Genomic DNA, 21,368 nt, shown 5'->3' with positions numbered 1-21,368 from the left:
CCGTATATCCAACTATACAGTCTCCCGTAAGGTGTGGTTCCCGGCGTTCTGGTCAGAACTATGCTCGTCCGGAATCAACAAGTGCTACTCGAGACTACGCCGGGAAAACACTTGACCTAACCGAACTTAGCGAACACCTTTTTCCATCCCCCCACGAACCACAAAGAGTATTCGAAAAAGAAGGAAGAGGGGGGAGGATCCACGCATAGCGTGCCACGGAGTAGGACCGACAGTCAGTGTCCACAAATCGGCGTGGATCGACGATCCGACGGAGATCGTGTCTCGGTTCGATCCGAGGATCAATCGTCGTCCCGTTTCTTCGCTGCGATTCAGTTGTCTCTCATTACCGGGAGACCCGAAAGACGTGTTCGCGTTGTGATCGTTTCTTGGTGATCGATGAAGAGGTGAACTGTTGCTGCGATCATCCGCTGGCGTCTAGTGACGCGCAGCGCTCCGAACAGGACCGCCAGGACTCAAGTGCGTACGACGGAGTTCCGCTGCACGTGACTCTTCTCGCGCGAGTTTGTTTATACAGCAGGTTTTTACGGATACCAACTACATCCACGATGACGAGGGACCGTGAGTACCTTGTTTTGCAAACTATCACGCCGTAGGAACGTGTATTATTCGTTTACCACTTGTTGGCTAGCTAGGAAGAGTCTCTAGCGACATGTCTTGTTTGTAGCTTTGATTGGTTTTGTAACTGTACTGATGAATAGCAAATTGATATCGAAAACGAGATGAGGAAAAATGGAAGTTGACCAATTAGACTCGCATTCCTCAGCGAATGCTAGACGGACAATACCTTGTTCCGTGGGGATTTCGTTGTGTTCGGGGCTGTAATTGTTTTTCATTGGCTTAGTTGGGGAGCTTGTAAAAGAGATTCTGATTACAGTGAGGTTTAAATTTGGATTTCAGAAGGATTATAGATGGAATTGCGATATTTAGGTTAACAGGTTGATTAATGGATTTCCAAAAAACAATGAAAAATTGATTCAGAATTCTTTTATCTCCAGATTATTCGAAGTTCATAACTAACATTGCTTAGTTCGTGTACATTAAAACACAGAGACAATCCAATTCTGCGAATGTAGTGCATTTAACAAGAACAGACGTCCAACGAATTTCGAATGATTCCAATTCGTTAAACCTCGCACAGAAAGTACAAAGATTGACTGGTTATAGTCACGGATCGTTAATTAACAATTTTGCTTTCGACGCGTTTCCCTTTTCCCGTTGGAAAGAACCGAAGCGCTTATAAACGGTTCTACCTATAATCGAGCGTTTTCGGGATAACGGTATTTATCGAGCGAAACGTATTCGATCGGTATCTTTATGAAATACTTGTTGCGAAAGTCGGGCGTTAATCAGCGAGCGGACGGTTTCGCTTCGCGAGGCTCGATTCGGCGAACGAAAATTCCACGCGTTTCTAGATGCAAGAGGAAAATCTGCGGAAACTGTCTGTCTGTCCGTCCGTCCGTCGTCGCAGAATAAAAGCGACACGACGCGACACGACGAGCTCGCGCTTCATTCGAAATTCTATGGCGGATGCTTACAATGAGAGAAAGAAAAAAGGAGGAAGGAACGGGTTCCCTGGCGCACCTGTCACCGGTTGGAACGTTTTTACGGGCGTGCACGTGGCACGACCGCCGGCCCGCCCCCGACAAATGAAAACTGCTGCATTATTACGCGAAATCGAGTTTATTCCGCTGCGTAACGCCTCGCGCCGCAATTAAGAAACAAACGCCTCGGTAATATTTTAGAAAGTCCTGGCGACGGCCACAGCTTGGAAAGTCCAACGAACTTTCTTTTACCAACGATGGCCATCTTCTAAATCGATCGCCTATAATGGTGCTCAATTCGATTAAACTGTATCTTATTTAAACCAGACATGTTATCTTATTCATGGCGAAATATCGAGCGTGCACTTTTCACGAAATATGTGGAACACTGGTGAATGTTTCGTAAATGTTTTAGTTTCTTTACTATTGAACATTAGCGGTTCGTTTTTGAGGCGGTATAGATGTATTGTACTCAATGCGAAATTGAAATGTGTTACGAGGTTCGGAATATCAGACACGGAATAAAAAATTCATAAATAAGTAATGCGTTCAAGTTCTGCCTCATGAGTAATTCAGAGCTTCTTTGACTTGACACTGAATTCTGTGTTATGCTTGAAAACGGTTTAGAGAGAAGGAAAATTTGAAATATATATATATGTATATTCTGCCATTCAATATTCGAAATAGTTGAAGATATTGTAGGTTGAATTGAAATCCTAAAATTATATCTTGAATTGTTCAGCATGAATAATTCTGAGATTAAATAAAATGATATTTCACTTTTTCATTATTTGACTCAACGCTCAAAATAATCGAGAACGTTGTATCTGAAATATCAATCTTAAGATTGTACCTGAAATTGTTCTACATTAATAAACATGAGCTTCCAGTAGCTATGTACTAGATAGCTATTGTCGCAAGCTTGCGTAAGTCGTTAACTAATTCGCGGTTCACCAGTCTGGCGTAAGTAAGTAGGTACAGGGCTGCATCAACGATCATTTTCTAAAATGCAAAACAACAATTTGCGAAAGGAACGGAACGGTTGTAATTAGCTAGGCAAAGCATAGAATATGTAAATAATACACTGTTTTCCCAGCGAGGAATTTCTGGGACGAGAAAGGAGCCCGCATACACGGAAACAAAGTGGAATGACTGAAAGTAATAAAGCAACTTGCGGTTCAACATGGAAACGCAAGAATCCAGGTGTAGCTATACACAGTGCGCGAAATGATTCTTGCCGACCTGCGTACAAGCTGGTCGGGTATAAGTGATAAGAATCAATGAACCGCTGTGTATACTGCTCACAGAGGAATTTCTAGGACAGTAGAGTTACTATGGCGACATGTTCGCCAAACACGAAGTCTACGACCCCGTCGTCGTATCGAGGAACGTGTTTGGATACGTGGAACGTTTGATGCAAATCTACGACATTCGTCCAATGAGGGAATGAAATGTGGAATATTACAATATATTTTTATAAATAACGAATATTAGTAGAATATTAATATTAATGTGGTGATTTGAAGTTTTGATTTTCTCAAATTTTATATTTAAACAAAAAATGATTATTTTGTGACATAATTGATCGAAGGAATAAGGACAAATATTATAAATAAGAAATAACAGGTATAACGAATTAAAATGAAATCAAATGATGAAATTAAACGAATTAAAAATGAATGTCTAAGAAATCATTGTTTTCAAGGAAAAAGCAATTAAGAAGGAATGTTCCTTGTGTATATATTTGTCACCGTTTTTGATTTGTAATTCTAAGAATTATTGAAATGGTTATGACGTGTATTCATTAATTTACGAATAAGTTTGTCATGTTTTATCCTGATTCTGTTACATTAGCCGTTTCCCTGGGTATTTTTGTTCCTGGCATTGTGATCTGTCGTCGGCCATGAAAATTAGGTGATCGACAAGAGACGCGTTATTTTATTTGCACAAATGACGTGTAATATGTAGTATGGCTGACTCATAAACGACCTTGTCATGTATAATTCATGCGTTGGCGCGCGAACATAGCCTTAAGCCGATAGGTGGACTACCGCGCGTCTTTGTTTTTAGCTTTATTTGCGGCACTTCCGTGTAGATACAATGAAATTGGTAGCTCACGCGTAAAGCACGCCTAGTATTTTGGAAAACATTCGAAGGACAAACGTTTTACCTTGTTCCCTCGATTTGCATCTGGTGAACACCTGCGTCGCTGTCGCCGGCATGTTATTCTAATGATTTGATTCTTTTTGCTCACTTTCGTAGAATGATGGAAAATTGTCGAGAATAATTTTAAGTTTAGCACGCTGAGAGTTAACATAACATATTATGTTTAATTGCCGAAGGAATAAATTAGTTATTTCTTTGCTTTCGAAATGATCGATCTCTATAAATTAAAAAATCTTTATTTTATAATGCCCCATTCGTTTCTAAGCTCTCTCGTAACGTCTAGCTCGTACTTCTACATATAACGCTATAAAAGTAAATTATGAGAGAGAAATTATTGTACAAACGAACTTTCCATTTTTTTTATTTGATTAAATATTGTTTCATATAACTGCGAAACTCTCTTCGATGTTTGTAATAAATTATTATCACCTCTTTCAAAATCTCTAAGCCTCCTAAAATATTTATAAATGTAGATCTGGTAAGATTAGTTTCAGACAATTAAAAATGAAATTTGTTTTCTACTTCCATTTTACCTTTAGATATTACTATTTTATTTAATATTTTAAGACATGAAGAACAAGCCAAGCCATTCAATATTCAACAGAAGAAAAGCACAAGACAATTTTTTGTTTTCTAATTTACAAAAAAATACCATCGTGTTTTGTACTGAAAATTCTGTTTCACCTAGCTGAAAGAATTCCTGCAGCTTTTACGAACCCTTCAGTTTTCCCGGAATACCGACAACCCCGGGTCAAGCGAAGGAAAGGTTAACAGACATGTATATATCGAGTGCCTGCTATCTAACTTATAAGGTAGTACCGTTCCGACCAAATTAGAAAATTTCTTCGGTGTCATCAACAAGATTGAACGCAAGCGTGCACTAGACCGATATTTGAGAGTTCGCACAATAAGGGGTTAGTAGATTTCAGGCGATTCGCAAAGTACAAAATTTTTAGGTCACTGTGGATCAAGAATTTTACGATTTTGTATACATTTTGATAATGTTTGAGAATGGCATACTGTGATTTTTATTTAACTATATTTATTATTTATTAAGCTATTGTATATTTTTCTATGCATGTTCAGTTTCAACGATAGCCAGGAATTACCTCGTTGCATTTATTTGAACAAAAATAATCAAAGATAATCTTGATATAAATGGAGGTCCTTGAATTGGAGTTATATCGAAATCCCAATTTGTTCTTTATTACCTACATTCGTACAAATGTCAAAAGTAGTACAACATGTCGTTCTTACGGAACTGTAAGAAAATCCGATATTTCTGATACTAATCGTTTATGGGCCCATGTTTATTAACCCTTTGCATTCGAAAGGTATATATTAAGAATAGTAAAATTATAAAGTTTCAAATATAATATTAAACTTTGACGCATTAAAATAAAATAACATTGTTCCTTAATTTATTTTATTTCTAGTGAAGAACTTTCGAGCGCAAAGGGATAAGTCCTCTCTGCTTGTTCCGATGAAAGTTCCTAAAGTGGGCGTTAAATTTTTTAAACGACATGTGTGACAATTTGGAATAGTTATTTTCGGAAACGCTCAAATGTTTGGTTGCAGTATCTGCTGCACAGATGCGACCGCGATTCATAGATCGATGCGTGAGCAGCGCGGCACGGGAGAATAACCGCAAAACACCGCGGCGGGAAGCCTTGTGCTCGTTCCTTCGAACAATGCCGTAATGATACATGATAATAACCGGCGAAGCGTGATTACCGTGCTTCTTAACTCTTGATCTGTCATTCAAACGCCATTTTAATGAATGGATTTTTATCCGGTGGCTCTCCATTAGGACGAGAACCTGTCGGGGAACAATGTCCTCGTTCGGCGCTATTGTAATACTCGCACGCGCATTCTTTTTTCCTTTTCCACGTGTTCATGCAGTCTTGAATACTCTCGGTAACGTAATCGAACGGTGCATCGTCTGTTTTACACTTCGAATTAACGGGAGAATTGTTTGGAAAACTATTTAATTACTTCTCCTACTAATCTTTCACGCTCGAAAGTTTTCACTAGAAAATGTTGAATATGAAATGGTGAGAGTTACGTGATATTTTTTTTATTACTAATTTGAAGAGGAATTACACATAAATTAGGGTATAAAGATATTTTATTTGAATATTTCATGTATTGATGTATTATACAATGTTTAATAATAAATATTAAACTTTATAATTTTACTGTTTCAAACTAAGGGGTAATCTAGAGTTGTCTCCCTGCTACAAATCACTAAATTAGAAAATTCCATTTTTATCTGCTTTAGGTGTCCCCTTATTAATTGCTACAAATGTAGTGCCATTTCGTTCTGAATTTATCTCTCGAGATAACTAGGGGAATATTTTAATAAGGTTCCGGAAGAATATATTTGCCTCATTTGTATTCTTCTTTGTTTGAATTTCATTTGAGTGAATCCTAAGGAAATCTTCTTAGCTGAGCAGTCAAAGGATTGCTTATGATGAAACAGACGACAGTAAACAGTGCTAATAAATACTAGTAATTAACGTACAATAAAATGTAATAAATGAGACTGAATTTCATACCAAGTATTATTCAAGAATATTGTTTTTCATCATTTCTTTGTTCCAATAATGTAGACATTTTGTATATCGTTACTAATGAAAGTCATATTGCTAAATTCCTAATGATCAATATCCTTAGATAAAAACTTATATGCGCCAAAACGAATTGTACAATTCAAAAATGCCGGTAGTCAATATCTCAATTAGTTAATGTTAATACAACCCTTAAAACGCCAATAAAAATCCTTAATTATTCAGCAGAAGCTCGTTTGTTCCTATTTCGTGTAATTAAGGACTTAATGGAACGGGGATTCAAGATCCGAATATTAATGTCGATGATAGAAAAAAGTATCATTGTTCTGCGCTTCGAGGAAGGAGGTTTCTTTCGATATAGCCGTGACGCGTGATGTGAAATATTGTTCGCGGTTTAGCAAGCATCGTGCCTCTTCCACGCAAACTGGATGCACATTTACTTCATCACCAAGACTGGACCGAATACTTGTGATAGTTGTGGTGCAGAAAACTCCATTAAACATATCCTGACTATCTGCATTGAATTAATATTAAGAGTTCAGTATGGATAACCAAATAAATTTGTCATGTTGGAAGAATTAGATTTTCTCAAAGATATTGGACTATGGATATCACTTAATATAGATCAGATTTGTGTTGCTGTAACTCCTCAGTATGGTTAATAATAATAATTTTAACAATGCCATGACTTTAAAAGCATAACAGTAATAATAATAATAATAATAATAATAATAATAATAATAATAAAAGATTTAAAAAATATTAAAATTGTTAAAAAATATCTCACAAGATGAGCTAAAAAACAACAATATTTAGGGGCATTTTCAAATATTAATATTGCTAATATTATTATTATCATTATTATTATTATTATTATTATTATTATTATTAGGTCATACCGTAAGTAATGTCGTTTCTGATCTTACTTTGTTAGATCTTAATGCCATTTAGTAAGTGGCATAAAAAAATTAATCGAAAAACGGGAAATATACATAAAGTGTTAATTCTTTACACTAGAAGTTAGCATCAAAATGGACGTCGTTATTTATCAAATGACCTAGTAATCGTGCCTCTTTTCCGCGGTGACAGATTAGTAGGCGCGCACGATCGAGAATTTTCCCGACGTGACGTCAGACGGAATCGTGGAAATATGCAGACACTCGTTCGCGGTGTTGTAACGGTATGTAGAATTCCATTTATATGAAGCAGAAACCAATAATGCCCTATTATCTGAATTTTAGCTGTGAGCTTCTATTATATGAACCAAAAATCAATAGTATCCGATTATCTGAACTTTAGCTGTGACCTCCTCTTATTATATGAAATAAAAATCAATGATGTCCAATTATCTGCACTTTTGCTGTGAGCTCCTATTATTATATGAATCAAAAATCAATGATACTCAATTATCTGAACTTTAGCCGTGAGCTCCTATTGTTATATGAATCAAAAGCCAATAATGCCCAATTATCTGAATTTTAGCTGTGAGCTCCTATTATATAAACCAAAAATCAGTAGTATCTCATTATTTGAACTTTAGCTGTGAGCTCCTATTATTATATGAACGAAAATCAATGACACCCAATTATCTGAACTTTAGCTGTGAACTCTTATTATACTCCACTTATACGAACAGTTTCGTTACATGAACCGCCTCGTCTCCCAACAGGTTCATACAAATGGAATTTCACTGTACATCACTGCGGCAACCGTGTCAAAGGGACACGCGACGCAAGAACGAAGATTTTCGCGAAGAGTGTTTTGCACGTACGTGCCACGTCGTACTAAATAAATTGAGGTGCATTAGAGGAGACTCAAGATTGGAGGGCGCGGAGCAGGCACGTCGCTGCGATATTATAATATCTTCGCTTTTGTCGCGCCGCGGCGCACCGCTAACTTCGTATTTCGCGAGAAAATAAAAGGCTTAGGGAGTCGCTGACTTTGAAATGCTGCGTTGATGTTGAAGGTGCGGATGTTTACCGGAAAGAAGCGAAATGTGAAAGTACAGAATGTAAACTGGTGATTGTTATTATGAAGCAGTAAAATGCTGAAGATGAAATCTACTGGTACAGACACTAATTAGTGAACTATCAGTTGTAAATGAAATCTTTATAGAAACTTAGAAGCGTGGGTATTTACGGGATAAGTAAAATATAAAAATATGAAATGTAAACGTAAATGATATAGTAGAAGTGATTTGTACAATTAAGTAAATAAATCAAGTAGTACAAGAGAAAGATTTGATTAACTCATGCTTACTCATGCAGATACTATAAAAATCAGAATAAATATCAATTAAAGTGTCCTTTAAATTTTGATTACGAATTAGACAAGATGATGAATGAGGACCTCGCAGGAAAATGTTTAAATATAAGATGTATTATGATCAATGGGACAAGCTGAACGACTCCGTGAACGCTACAGAAATCCGACCCGTGAAAGTTTTAGCGGATCAAGGTATCGTTGACACCGTTTTCTTAAAAGTATTTTACTGTTGCAATAAGTAACACTTGCCTCACCGTTGTCCTATTCTTTACATCACTGTAGATATTTTGAAACCTTGGGAATGAAAGAAACGATTGTTTAAATAATATAAGAATAGTTCCAAGTTTTCTGGGTCATTGGGATTTGTGGATTCTGAAAATTCGGAAAGTTTCAATGAGTTTCGCAAGATGAGAGTCTGACGGATTCCACTGGGGATTTTGGAGCTGACGCAGGTACAGGAGGGTTGCTAAGACAATACTTTTCTCGCACCTATTCCATTCATCAATAACTTCTATATATACCTTCTTTAATTATTTATCGAACCTTCTTGCATCAAGTCAGAGTCTACTAAATACTTTTTAAGTTTCTTTTCTTTAAAGTAGCTGCAGACTTAAAATTTTCCAGTATCTGGAAAATTTGAAAATGATTAAGAGAATTAAGCAAAATTATAAATGAGATTGGTTCGAGATTCTCAGAAAAAAAGAAATGTTTTATATTGGTTTCAATTAGTCCAAGGCCATCGTGATCTTAATTGCTTCGAAACCGCTTATGCCAGTTACAATGGATTTGCGATTGTCTACCTTGAGCTTGACTGACTCGAAATTGTATCAGTATTGGTTCAATTTCATACCCGGGTGATAGGTATTCAGCTAGGTGTATTACGGATTGGTTCCATTAACACATTTGTAATTTAAATTTGATCATCCCAATCGTCTTGGCTGCCTAAAATCGTGTATATTCATCAGAACAGATTCAGGATCATCCAGGACACTACTAGTTGTCTTGAAATTGCTCGTATTAATCTCAATTGAAATTGTGCTGTCCATATATTGGTTCCAATTAATCTAGAACTCTGCCACTAGATGTTCCACTTGATCCTAGAATTTTCCTAAAGATCCCAGTTGATTTCAAGTTGCATTTAAGAATTAAATTAATGCCGAGTTGCCTTTGAAGATCTCATCTGTTACTGTGGCAAGTCTAATTGATTTCGAGGTGTTTGTACCAGTCCTGGTCAGTTCTAGAATCAACTACACTATATGAAGTTATTTTATTACATATATAAATTATATTTAAATGATATATAAATTACTATTCGTATTAAATTATCTTATCTATTGTTAGCTGGAAAGTCCCGTTGTTCTCTTCGGTGAAACGATACAAGATTGAAAGTTCTAAATTAATAATTACACATTTAGCAAAATGTAATCAAACAAAGTAAATAATACGTAATTTACGGAGATTAATTTAACGAGGTAAAATTTGTCTTCAAATTTTATTAAACAAAAAACGACGAAACTTTTAACTAACATAATATATAGAATTTCGGTGCTCAAGTGTTCTTTGTATTGAATTCTATTGATCTTACAGAGTTCAGATTAGATCCATAAGTTTATGTCTCTCCGCGTTAAGTCTCACTGACCCAGAATCCTTTGAAATCCAGTTAAACAACTGGTTTTCCGTCTGTCGAGTCTCGATCTCGAGCGATCGTTAATCGATGTGGAGCGGCTCCACGATTCACGATGATTCAACATGCGTCTAATAGCTACAGGCTACCGAGAAGTGAATGACTTAGAATTAGTGTCCGAGCCGCGCGCGACCCACGCATGAAAGACGCTGACTTTCACCTATTCAGCTCTGCCGGACGACCCACAGGATTTCTTTCCTCTTGCGTTCTTAAACGATCCTAAAACACCCAGTTGTTTCTTATGCAATCTTTTTTAAATACGACACTGCGGGCTGTTGCTTCACGTCGATAAATTCTTCGACTGTGTGCTAATAGAAGGATTCTAATCGCTGTACTGTAAAGAAACGTGCTAATCAACGACTGTAGATTACTTTTACTGCTTTAGTTTCCTTTCCCTTTTCGAATATTTTCATTCTTTATATTTTAATACCTTTTCTATATTATATATATATGTAATGTACATCAGTATTTGTAGATACTGAAGTGTCATCTTAGTGAAAGTATCTTTCTCCAGTGTTTTGGCAGATTTACAGAGTTTCGAGGTATAGCGTAATAATTATTGTATCTTTACGAATGCATGTTTGAAAATATTTTATATTTTAGAATGCCATATTTGAAGAGTACCATTGGAGTTACTGATAACCCCTACCGAATCAAATCACTATAACTCAATTAGTCGATGATTATATGCAAATCTTTCTATATTATAAATAATGCAACCTAATGCGTTGATATTCAACTAGATAAGCGTGCAATATGATAACGCGATTCAATGAAGTAATTTGATATTAAATTCTTTTTGTTTTGCATTTTTCTTTGTGAAATCATCTAGTATTCGACGTGTCAACAAGTCTTCGGATAACTGTAGAAAATGCACAAAATTGACTTTTTCTTATTCAACAGCAAATGGATTAATATTTCATCTTCAGTCCGCAGGTCGGATGAGTCACTGTACGATGCAGGAATTTAGAATTGAAAATAGTGACGCAACGTGTGTATAACTGCACCGAAAAGAGAGAGACAATGGGTAACCATCGCAGTTCATCCGAAGCGGTGACTAATGCCTGCGTTCCCGCGTTAAACAGTTTCAGTGACGTTGCAGAAAAACACACCGTAGAACGCGCGCAACGTTTCATCGCGAACGAGCCGCGAATTCTTGGGAGTCATAACACAAGGCTCGCTTTATTGTATATTATCGGGAAATCACTTGATGGCGAGGCTGAGGAATGTGGGTCTCATTGATCAGTTTTCATTTTTTCTCGCCTCATTTTCGATACTAATCTGCTATTGGTCAATATGGTTACACGTAAACGATCAAAACCATAAAGAAAATCCGTAGCAAGAGAGCCCTCTTGTCCCCGTGCCGTTCTGCTAGACATCAAGTGATCTCCCAGCAGTAAGTACTGTTAGTCTCTTTTTTCCATAGTAGCGACCATCAAGCTTGCACGGGGGCAAGATGAGACGTCCACACAAAGCGCTCGGCCCGGTGGTTATGGCGGCTTAGTTTTGGCACGAATTGTTATTGGTTAAGTCGAGCAGCGAAGAACGCAAGCGAAACAAAATGCGATAAAGTGAGATGTACGAACATTGGCGTCGCATTTCGTTTCTGCACGACGAGAACTTTTTGTGTTTACCGGATCCCGAAGACCCGGAGACTCGGCTATGTTTCCTAGAAGGATCCAGGTGGGATGATGCAGTTGATTCCCCTTGCCCCTGTGCAATTTTAGTTTGGCGGTCGCTACTATGGATGTACGATTGAGACAACGTGGTGGTAGTAAACATTAACAAAAGTTTATTACTCTAAATGGTTAACAGGTGAAAACAGGTGTGTATCTGCCGATGCTCACTGAAGATTTCTTTAGACTACGTTTACACTCTCTATACTATTCTCGATTTCGCTTATCCTGACTTCGACTACGTTCATACTGTCTATACCTTTTACACTGTCCTCCCGCTGAGTTCGCACGCCCTTTTAACAGTCATCCCCAATCACTCTTTCCTTTTCTTCATAGACATCTCTTTTCACTAGCGCCCTGTGCCTTGCATCAATAGCTAACATTCTCACAGTTAAGTGTACACTTTATTAATCACGTTATTCGTACGGTCCAGTCCACGGTTCACACCTCTTCAGCCACTCGAATCATCCTATCTGCAGTCATACTTTCGCTAAACATACCGGCGCCACCCCGTCGTAAAACGACACTGGCCACAAGTCGAAACAGTCAGTCATTTATACCTTAAGAAACTAAACCTTACAATACATAGTACTTTGATCGATCGACAGACTCTTTTGACTGCGGGTGGTTGTCGCTTTCGTCGCAGCGCGCTTCCCGTCCCTACATAGAGAAAAGAGGCGGACAGTACAGTCCACCAATCGTGAATTGGCCGATTATCCACAAGCTAAAAGTACACACGAGCAAGGGGACTCGGTCACATGTTTTAACTCGGTCCTTGCAGGTCAAATGAAAGAAACTGAAGGGAATAGAGTTGCCCCCACCATGACGTTACCGGCAGTTCTACGGTTGTTTCAAGGGAGTCGTAGAAGAGGTAGGAAAGAGTGCGAGACAGGTCTTGATCTGGCCACACTGGTTACATCTCACTTCATCACATTATATTCCGTTTGCTTCCTTCGTCATGCGGCTCGGCCAATTACAACAATGTGTCACATCCGAGGTGTCACAGTTATTCTACAGCTATTAACGCGAGCATCCTGAGTGGAAAAGTCCCCTGGCCCCTGTGACTTTTTAGCTTGAGGGTGGTTGATTAACTCACGATCTGTGGATGGTACATGCAGATGTTCCTAGAATTAGAGTGACATCCTTGCGCACGAAGTTTTCCTCGCGCAATTATTACGAAGCTTGTAGGTCGCGGGAAAGGGGAATCAAGTAACGTTCATCTATCTCGTATAAGGATTGATCGTCAGTAGAATCGTTTTTTGCTGGATGACTTGCCTCGCTGGTGCCCGTAAGATGCTCAGCTTGGATTTGGTGTGCCCTGATTTCCATCTGAATATCTAGTGGTTGATGACGTTTGATGATTCCTGTTCTTTGCAGACGAATGATGCTGTAATGAAGTTTTCGGGCTTTGATGTGTACAGTGGAATGTTGCAAATGAATGAGATAATTATTTAAATAAAGAGAGACTGATGTAATTAAAAAAAATTTAATCTACATAAAAGGGTTAACTATGGTATTCCTTTTTTTACAATCGTATATATGTATTTCAGACGTTTAGAAACCAAAATGACTCCACTTTCTTAATTATTTCAAAGCTCAACGCCAAAATATTTATTTGATGCAGAAATAATATTATTTTACGAATTCTATCAACTTTTATTTTATAAAATTATTTACTTTGACAACTATGTAGATGGCTCATTTAGTCTCCTTTCAACACATATTAGAATTTTATAATCTACATATTAATATCTTGTCAGATACGTATTCAATGCTCACATAAATATTTATATATAATGTAATCTAAACATTTATCCATCAAATGTGTAAATTAAGTCTGTAAATGTTTATATATAATATAATACAGATATTTATTCATCAAACATACATATAAATCCTACATGTAAATGTCTATATACATCGAATGCAATATTTGTTGCAGACACGAAAGTAACGCTTTTAATCTCCTTGAGCTTCCTCTCGGCGACTGTACTGGGTTTGCCAAATGGAGCGCCGCAAAGCGCATGCAAGGACTTGACGCCCCGTCACCCCGGAGGCTCGAACCAGGAATCACATCCTCCGCCTTACCAAGTGCTGCCGGCTGCGGGACAAGGCAGGGTCCGCCTGATTCTGGGAAGCCCCCAGGGTCTCGCCTATGAGGGCTTCATGATACAGGCGCGCGACGCAGAGAGCGACGAACTCGTCGGGGAATTCGCGAATTTGCCTGAATCAGCGCAAACCATCGAGTGCACGGACGGTGTGAAGGTAAACTCGCATGACCGCGTTCCTCGTACGTTTCCGCGCGGCGAACGGAACTGATCACTCCGGTTAGTTAGAGGATCTCGTTTCTTGACGATCGGGGACAATGTTCTTCAACGCGTCGCGTACAGGGTCACAGAAGACCTTGCTTTCACGTTTCATTGTACTCGTGACTGTTTGATAGATTTCGAGAAACACTTGATTAATTATGATTAATTGTGATCAATTGAACGATTATGCTGAATTATGCTGAATTATGATAAAATGATTAAGCATGGTTAACTATGACGAATTGATTAATTATGATTAATCAGTTCATAACAATTAACCATGATTAATCAATTTTTCTGATTAATAAGTTATACTGATTATATCTGACAATATTGATTAATTAAGATTAATTACAATATATTAATGTGTTGATAAAAAACTTGGAATCGTGTGGTGCTAGGTTGTGGTTAAAATCTAGAAGAAAGCAAATATATACTACGTTTCAAATATTTTTTATAATTAATGAAAACACAGTAGAATTGACTTTAATAAGGTACAATATGTTTATGACAATGTTTATCACAATTTTTAATTTTTGTCCTCGATTTTCGAAACGAGTGTACGAAAATGTGAACTTGAATAGAGATTTCCAGTGTAGTAATAACAACGTGATGTTGTTATAATATTGATTTGTTTCTATTGTATAGAAATATTGTGTATATATATATTGTGATGTTGTTATAATATGTATTTGTACATCCCAGCATTAAAATCTCCAAAAAAACTGCCCTGACTTCTCCAAGCGATTTTAACACTAGAACTATTGAGCAGTTAAATTGGTTTTATTTGACTTTCTTTTAAAAACTCTATAAGTAAAATTTTTAACTTACATCTCTCCGTCAGTATAAAAATTAAAAAAATAGACTTCATCTACCGAAACTTTGTACCATTTACAACTCAGTTTGCGTATTACTGGATCCGTTTCTTTAGTAACTCCACAAAGATGTATTTGTAGCCTTTTTAATAATTGTAAAAAACGAAATAAAACAATCGATCGTTTTGACACTTCCGGTAATTTTAGTGTCAATTAATGTCAAGGAAAGGTTTCTTCGAGAAACTAACGTGGTAATGGTTCACTGATTGGAAACCCCGATAAATTCGTAACAAACGTGTCTGCGGTAATATCGTTCCGATCGCGACGAAGGTTCACAAGGCTGAATGACTCATGTGTCCCGCGTTTCTCGAAGGACGCGGTGTTAAGGTTTTACCAACCGGATAAAATATTTTCCTTGTACTGTTAAGAACACGGTGACTCACACGAACACCAGCAAGAAGCACAATCTCGAGTTCGATTGGGAGGCACCGGCGGATTACGAGGGAACCATTGTCTTCAAGTGAGTATTAAGCGTCCCGCGCAGGATGTCCCCAAACGAGGGGATATTAGCTGGGAGCCTAACGCACAATAATGAATAATGATTTCAGTACATGTATCTTCGTAAACACATTCTTAAACAGTTATTGTCAATATATCTTCTGCATAACCATTCTCGCGTGCTACGCCATTTTTCTCTTGAGATCCGAACTAGCTGAACGGTTCAAATAGTTGTAATGATTAGCCTTTAACCGTTGAGTTGGAAGATTAAAGTAATACTGTTAGATAATGCTACTATCTCTTAATTATAAATTGTTATTAATTATTCATTGAAATAATAATCATATATTAGTTATTAAAACATAGTTATACATTAAATAACGAATTGCCACGAAACGAATTTGGACACTTCAGGGTTAAAATAGGAAAAGAAAAATGAATTTTGTCAAATATAGTATACAAAATTTCCAAAAATTTATAAGTTTTGCCACTATCCTTCTTGAGAACAGTTTTCTTCCTCCGTTGTTGCCTCTGTTAATTTCCGAGGATTCTGAATGTTAAAGGTGAACCGAGGGAAGTTCCGGGCAAACAGAATTTATGAGAAATATGTTTACCTTGATTTAGACGTACGTGGTACGGCTAATGCGGCATGACTATACGGTTGTTGGCCGCCTAAAGGGAATAACTGATAGGCATGCGGAAGCAAGGTTAAATCGAGTCACGAAAATCAAGTACCAGCGCGTACTTTCACATTAAATTTCCTCATAATCTCTGTCAGGTTGTCACGACCTGTTGGATCTAAAGGTCTTCCACTTTTTAGCGTCGGCTCGAAACAATACGCCGTTCTCCCGTTCATTAGATTGTAAATTCTGTATCAATTAGAACGATTGAAATGTAATGTATGCTTTCATTCGATTCGATTCGATCCTTCCTGTGCTTGTTGGTAGATTCAGAATTTTCATTGTGCAGATAATAAGTATAACGTATATTTCGTATTTTCAAAAAAATATATTCGTTGGATTTCGAAATCAATCTTTCCTTTATGTGTTCGTTCCAGTCGTAAATAATGGTATTGATGATAAAATAGAGTTAAAAAAATGTAACGAAAAAAATCTATTTTCGAAAGGAAATTTCGTATTAGATCGTGATGTGTCTAAATATAAGTAAAATAAGTGTTTTCAATGGTGATTTTGCAAATATTTTCACAGATTTTAACACTGGATTTATAGACACTGATTTATACTTCATTGCATTAATTTCGAAATAATGGTTGTAATACTGTATAAGTAGTCAAAACTTGGAGATTGCAGAACTTAAATCTAATTTATGTTTTGTACATATAACTACATCAATTGAAGACAACACAAATCTCAACACAAAGCATTATTACTTCCAAAAGACTACAATCAATCTCTCTGAATGCTGCACATTTATATTAACCACAGAACCTTACTCCACGCTTCCCTTATCAACCTGAATTTACCCAATTCGTATACCCAGCATGAAACACTAAATTTACGTACAAGACAGAACATTCTCGTGGTCGCAAAACAAAAACCACGAAACTGATTATCGGAAACGACAATAATTCCACAAACGTATCGCTCAAATCTCTCAAGACCGTACTACAACGCGCAATCGTTCAATTACTCGAAGAAACATATCACGACAGGCAACATCTATCATTGCCTTCGTAGTAATAGAACTTCCCCGAATGTGGGAGAAAGGAAAAAGGGAAATAAAAGGAAAGAAAATGGGAGGGGAACACGTCGATTCGTATTCCACATCTCGCCAGATAAGCGTATAAATTACGGGCTTCCGGGTCAATGTGATGTAACCCATTACCATCCAGGCGTGGGAACAAAAGATAACAATGTTGAGAACCGGAGAAACGCAGCGGAATGAAGGGGGAAGGGGTGTTGGGCGGCGTTAATGCTAAAGAATCATTTCGAAAATTCGGAGAAGTAAAGTTGGGTGATCACTTGGTGGCTGGGTCGAGGAATGCAGGTATAATTGGTCGGTTTATATTTAGTATCATTTCAATTTGGATGCTAATTTGCTATTCGTCGATTAGGTTACACATAGTGTTGTAGAAATTAGTCCTCAGCCTTGAACTTTAAAAGTTGTAGCTGGGACTCAAGCCTTAAGAGTTAGAGCCCTCAGGGCTAAAGCCTTGAACTGTAAAAGTTGAAGTCTTTATGCCTGAAGATATTGTACGGTATTAATAAAGCAACAGAAAATTTGATTCTTTGAGGACTTAAGCGTTGATGGCTATTAAAGCTTAAATCGAGTTTTCAAAGTTCTGAAGCTTCAGAAAAAGACTTAGCCTTTAAGATTAAACCTTTGAAGAGTTAGCCTTTAAGATTGAGTTTTGAAGCTTCAAAGACCTTTCTTGTCCTTGTGCCACTTTGCTACACATCAAGTCATCTTCCAACAGTACACGACGTTCGAAAGACAGTTTCACGCGGAACTGATTGTTTATAGTTATTGGGGCGGCGAAGTTCTAATGGGGGCCTGGCGATTTGCCGCGCCCCGTATTAATTGAGTATTCAGCGAAGAACGGGCCGGCTGGCACCGATTATGAGCGGAAAAGTTTATAACGAACGTCCCCCAACCGAGTCGGCCCGCCTCGCACCGTTACACGCGTTATATTATATTCCGCGCACGGGGCCGATGTAACCCGTGCCGCGTGCCACGCGCTCGCTCCTAATCGTAATTCATATGCCGACAGATCGCGGCGTGTTACGTGCCCGAGCCGCGCAACGCCGCACTCTAGACCTACGAGTTCTGACCCAGAAATTAAACGTCCAATTAATCGTCGTCGCTACCGTGCACGCGCCCCGTACTCGGATTTCGTGTCGGAAAATTGCGCCGGTTGCTTCACTGCTCGTTAAAGCTGCTGTCATTGTACGCTTCGATGGTATAGAAACTGACAGGATGAAATTTTTTGGGGCGACGGAGGGCGAGCGTTGATTTTCAACGTAGGATTTGTGGAAATGGAATTAGACAAATGTACTTTGATTGTTTGTTACTGATAATTGGATTTAATCAGATTTTGTAATTGTTCGCGGTTATTAATTTATTATTGGGGTTGAAGAGATTGTAGTTAGTACTGATTAGTGATTATTTAGGTGTATAAGAGATTATGCCTTTTATGTAGCATTTTGTTTAAAGTAACGTTTTAATTAGAAATAACTGTATTTTTTATGTTGTTTGTTGATATTTAAATTATTTTTAGAGGTTTAGTCAAATTAATGTTACTCCCATTATATTTCATCCCTTTGCGGACGAGAATTACTTAAACTTTTAAATAATTAAATTACCCATTTGTAGCTTCCACATTTAGATATTGAAGCTCAAAGTCTATTTTATGGTGGCATTCAGCCATAAAGAGTTAATATTTTTGTTCTTATTATTAATTAACTACATTTGCATAAAGTTCTTATATATTGAATCAATTAATATATCATACAATGTAATGTTATATAAGTTTAATATAATGTTTCATTAATTAGAACTGAAATATTTACAAAATCACCAATTTCAATAACAAGGTTTATGAAATTTCATGTATTTATTAGTCGATCGAGTCTGACTCGAATCTTCCTATTCTCCTTTCACCGATCGTACTAAGATTCCCTCAGTGATCATAGCCACCGATTCCTTCCTGCCGCAGGTCGACTTTCGCGCAGGATTACAGTACGTACTGGGTCAACGTGGAATCACCGAGAGTCAACGTTAACAAAAGATCCATCGACGTGCTGACCTCCTCCACGCCGATCACCACGCTCAGAACAACCACGCCGCCCTATTTCAGCCCGACCGTCGATCACGAGGTAAGTACTCTTTCTATTACAGCGCTCCAACCGCCGATCACGAGGCAAACGTGCTTTTCACACCCGATAATCATACCCATCGCGATCGATCACACACGGAAAACAAGGGAAGTGAAATCCTCGGGTGTAACGATCTACGAAATTAACGTCTCTTTCTCGACATCAATGTAACTAAATGACAGTGTAACTTGTTTTTGAATAACTAGTTTTACTTATTATTGAAGATTGTTGGGAGTATTAAAAAATGATTTATCGTTTTTGATATGTTATAAATTGCTTTTAAGTTGGTTGTTGATAAACATAGTGTAGGGTGGTGGAAAATATTATAGAATATTGATAGATATAATATCTTCCTTATTAGACTGCAGAGTTTACACTGGAAGAGCTTATTTTTTAAAAGTATATTATATTAACAATATCGGGATCTTTCGACCTACCTAGAGTTTAGAATCCAGCCAGATACCTGTTTACTCTATGAAATCAGAACATTTCTTAATCACACAGTCATGCATTCCAACGGCAATTTAAAATGAAAATCCTTTATCACAATTTCGTCTATAAATAGAAACAGATATTGTATAAAATCTATACATAGTAAAACAAACAAAAGTAAATTTTCTCATAGAAAGTAAATTTTTTAATTTTAATTTTAATTTTTTATTTTTTAATTTTTTAATTTTTTCTTCTTTCAGTTATATTATTCTTAAATAATATCATAAAAAAAGTATTTATTTTCTTTTCACATTCTTACTTTCATCCCATATTTTTATATTTAGCACACCAGCCAATTTTGTAATCTATCAGTAGTTCCAGGTCATTTTTACAATGTCCTTGGTGAAAATGAAAACATGTTGTAACATAACAATGTTATAATATAACATTAGATGTTTGATCTTCCTTCTTAGGATAAAATTCGCATGTATGATAAATACAATAATCTTAGGTTAACCTTTTCAACTTCGTTCACTAAAATATTTAATACTATAAATTGTGTCATAGTAGAGTCTATAGAGTGCAAAGGATTAATGAACTTTATATAAAATAATAAATTCCTAAACTATAAACTTAAAAATTAGTCTTTCCTCATAGAGTACTATCGACATACGTGAAAAAATCTAAAAAAAACGATGCCCCGAGGTAAAAATTCAACCTAAAGAAATTCCACGAATTGTTCTCACGTTGATCATCGAAGATTTCGTTGACGGTAGTAGAGAAATTTTGCGCGAGGGCTGTTGGTTCATTTATGAGTCGAAAGTATGTTTCGCTTTTTAACGAATATCGCTCGCCGGTTGGTCCTATGTATTATGCATGTTACGGTACGCGCACACTATGCAGTTAACTGTGTAGAAACGCGTAATTTGCGAACGGGCGAGATACGTTCTCCGCTTTATGGTTTATGTACTTTCGCCGGTGTTCACTTTCATATCAGCCGATCCGGCGGACTATGCCCGTAATTCTTCATCGGTCCGCTTTTTGCGAGATTTTATTGTCTGTAGGTGCAGATCCACTGGCGAGTAATTTGCAGAATTTTTTTCTGTTAGCGGCTCTAATGGCGCGTGTGACGGCGCTTGAGATTGCTGGTAATAAGTTCAATTCATTTGTGATCGCAATAAAATGAAATGGAAGTGTGAAGGCTTTTGCAATAGGAAATAATATCGCGAATTTCTTGCTAGTGTTTCTGTACCTTATTAATTCAAGTAACATCTAAGGAAAATGGGATTCTAATGATTCACCGTATTAAAATGTATTTTAAGATTTAAACTTTGAGGAAACGAAAAATTTAATCTATTAAAGATGAATGTTGTCGTTCTGAAGACATGAAACTTTCATAATTGGAATACAAAATTGCAAATATCTAAATAGTTTAACACTAACCATATCGTGAATCGGTCGTATGACCGGTTTTAAAATTTGATTTAAGATTCTGCGTTTTCTTTTATTCATTAAAATTTATATCAATTCCTAGATTGTCCAGTTAATTAGTTTT

The 21,368-nt window shown here is 37.0% G+C and overlaps 1 protein-coding gene and 1 long non-coding RNA gene across 8 annotated transcripts in view; one reads left to right on the top strand and one right to left on the bottom strand.

The window, feature by feature from the left end:
* Window positions 1–21,368, top strand: part of LOC116426572 (putative ferric-chelate reductase 1 homolog) — a 36,120-nt gene continuing 14,752 nt past the window's right edge. For all 4 annotated transcript variants that reach the window (XR_012999231.1, XM_031975689.2, XM_031975688.2 and 1 more), the window contains exons 1-4: window positions 1–579; window positions 13,866–14,188; window positions 15,476–15,567; window positions 19,222–19,381. Coding sequence is in view for 3 of the 4 variants with exons in the window: in XM_031975689.2 (XP_031831549.1) it covers window positions 567–579; window positions 13,866–14,188; window positions 15,476–15,567; window positions 19,222–19,381 (588 nt within the window). In the remaining variant the exon portion in view is untranslated. The remainder of the gene's footprint in view (window positions 580–13,865; window positions 14,189–15,475; window positions 15,568–19,221; window positions 19,382–21,368) is intronic.
* Window positions 9,260–12,487, bottom strand: LOC143174831 (uncharacterized). 4 transcript variants are annotated; one of them, XR_012999234.1, is made up of 4 exons: window positions 12,183–12,487; window positions 10,408–10,581; window positions 10,149–10,332; window positions 9,260–9,815 (listed from the first exon to the last, which is right to left on the bottom strand). It is a non-coding gene; the product is annotated as an uncharacterized LOC143174831 (long non-coding RNA). The 4 variants fall into 4 exon arrangements; XR_012999232.1 differs by having other exon boundaries at window positions 10,149–10,581; XR_012999233.1 differs by having other exon boundaries at window positions 9,260–9,800; window positions 10,149–10,581.

Source organism: Nomia melanderi, chromosome 8 (assembly GCF_051020985.1).
Source record: "Nomia melanderi isolate GNS246 chromosome 8, iyNomMela1, whole genome shotgun sequence".
Lineage (NCBI taxonomy): Eukaryota > Metazoa > Arthropoda > Insecta > Hymenoptera > Halictidae > Nomia > Nomia melanderi.
Note: the sequence above shows the minus strand (reverse complement) of the source record. Positions and strands in the feature narration are given on the sequence as shown.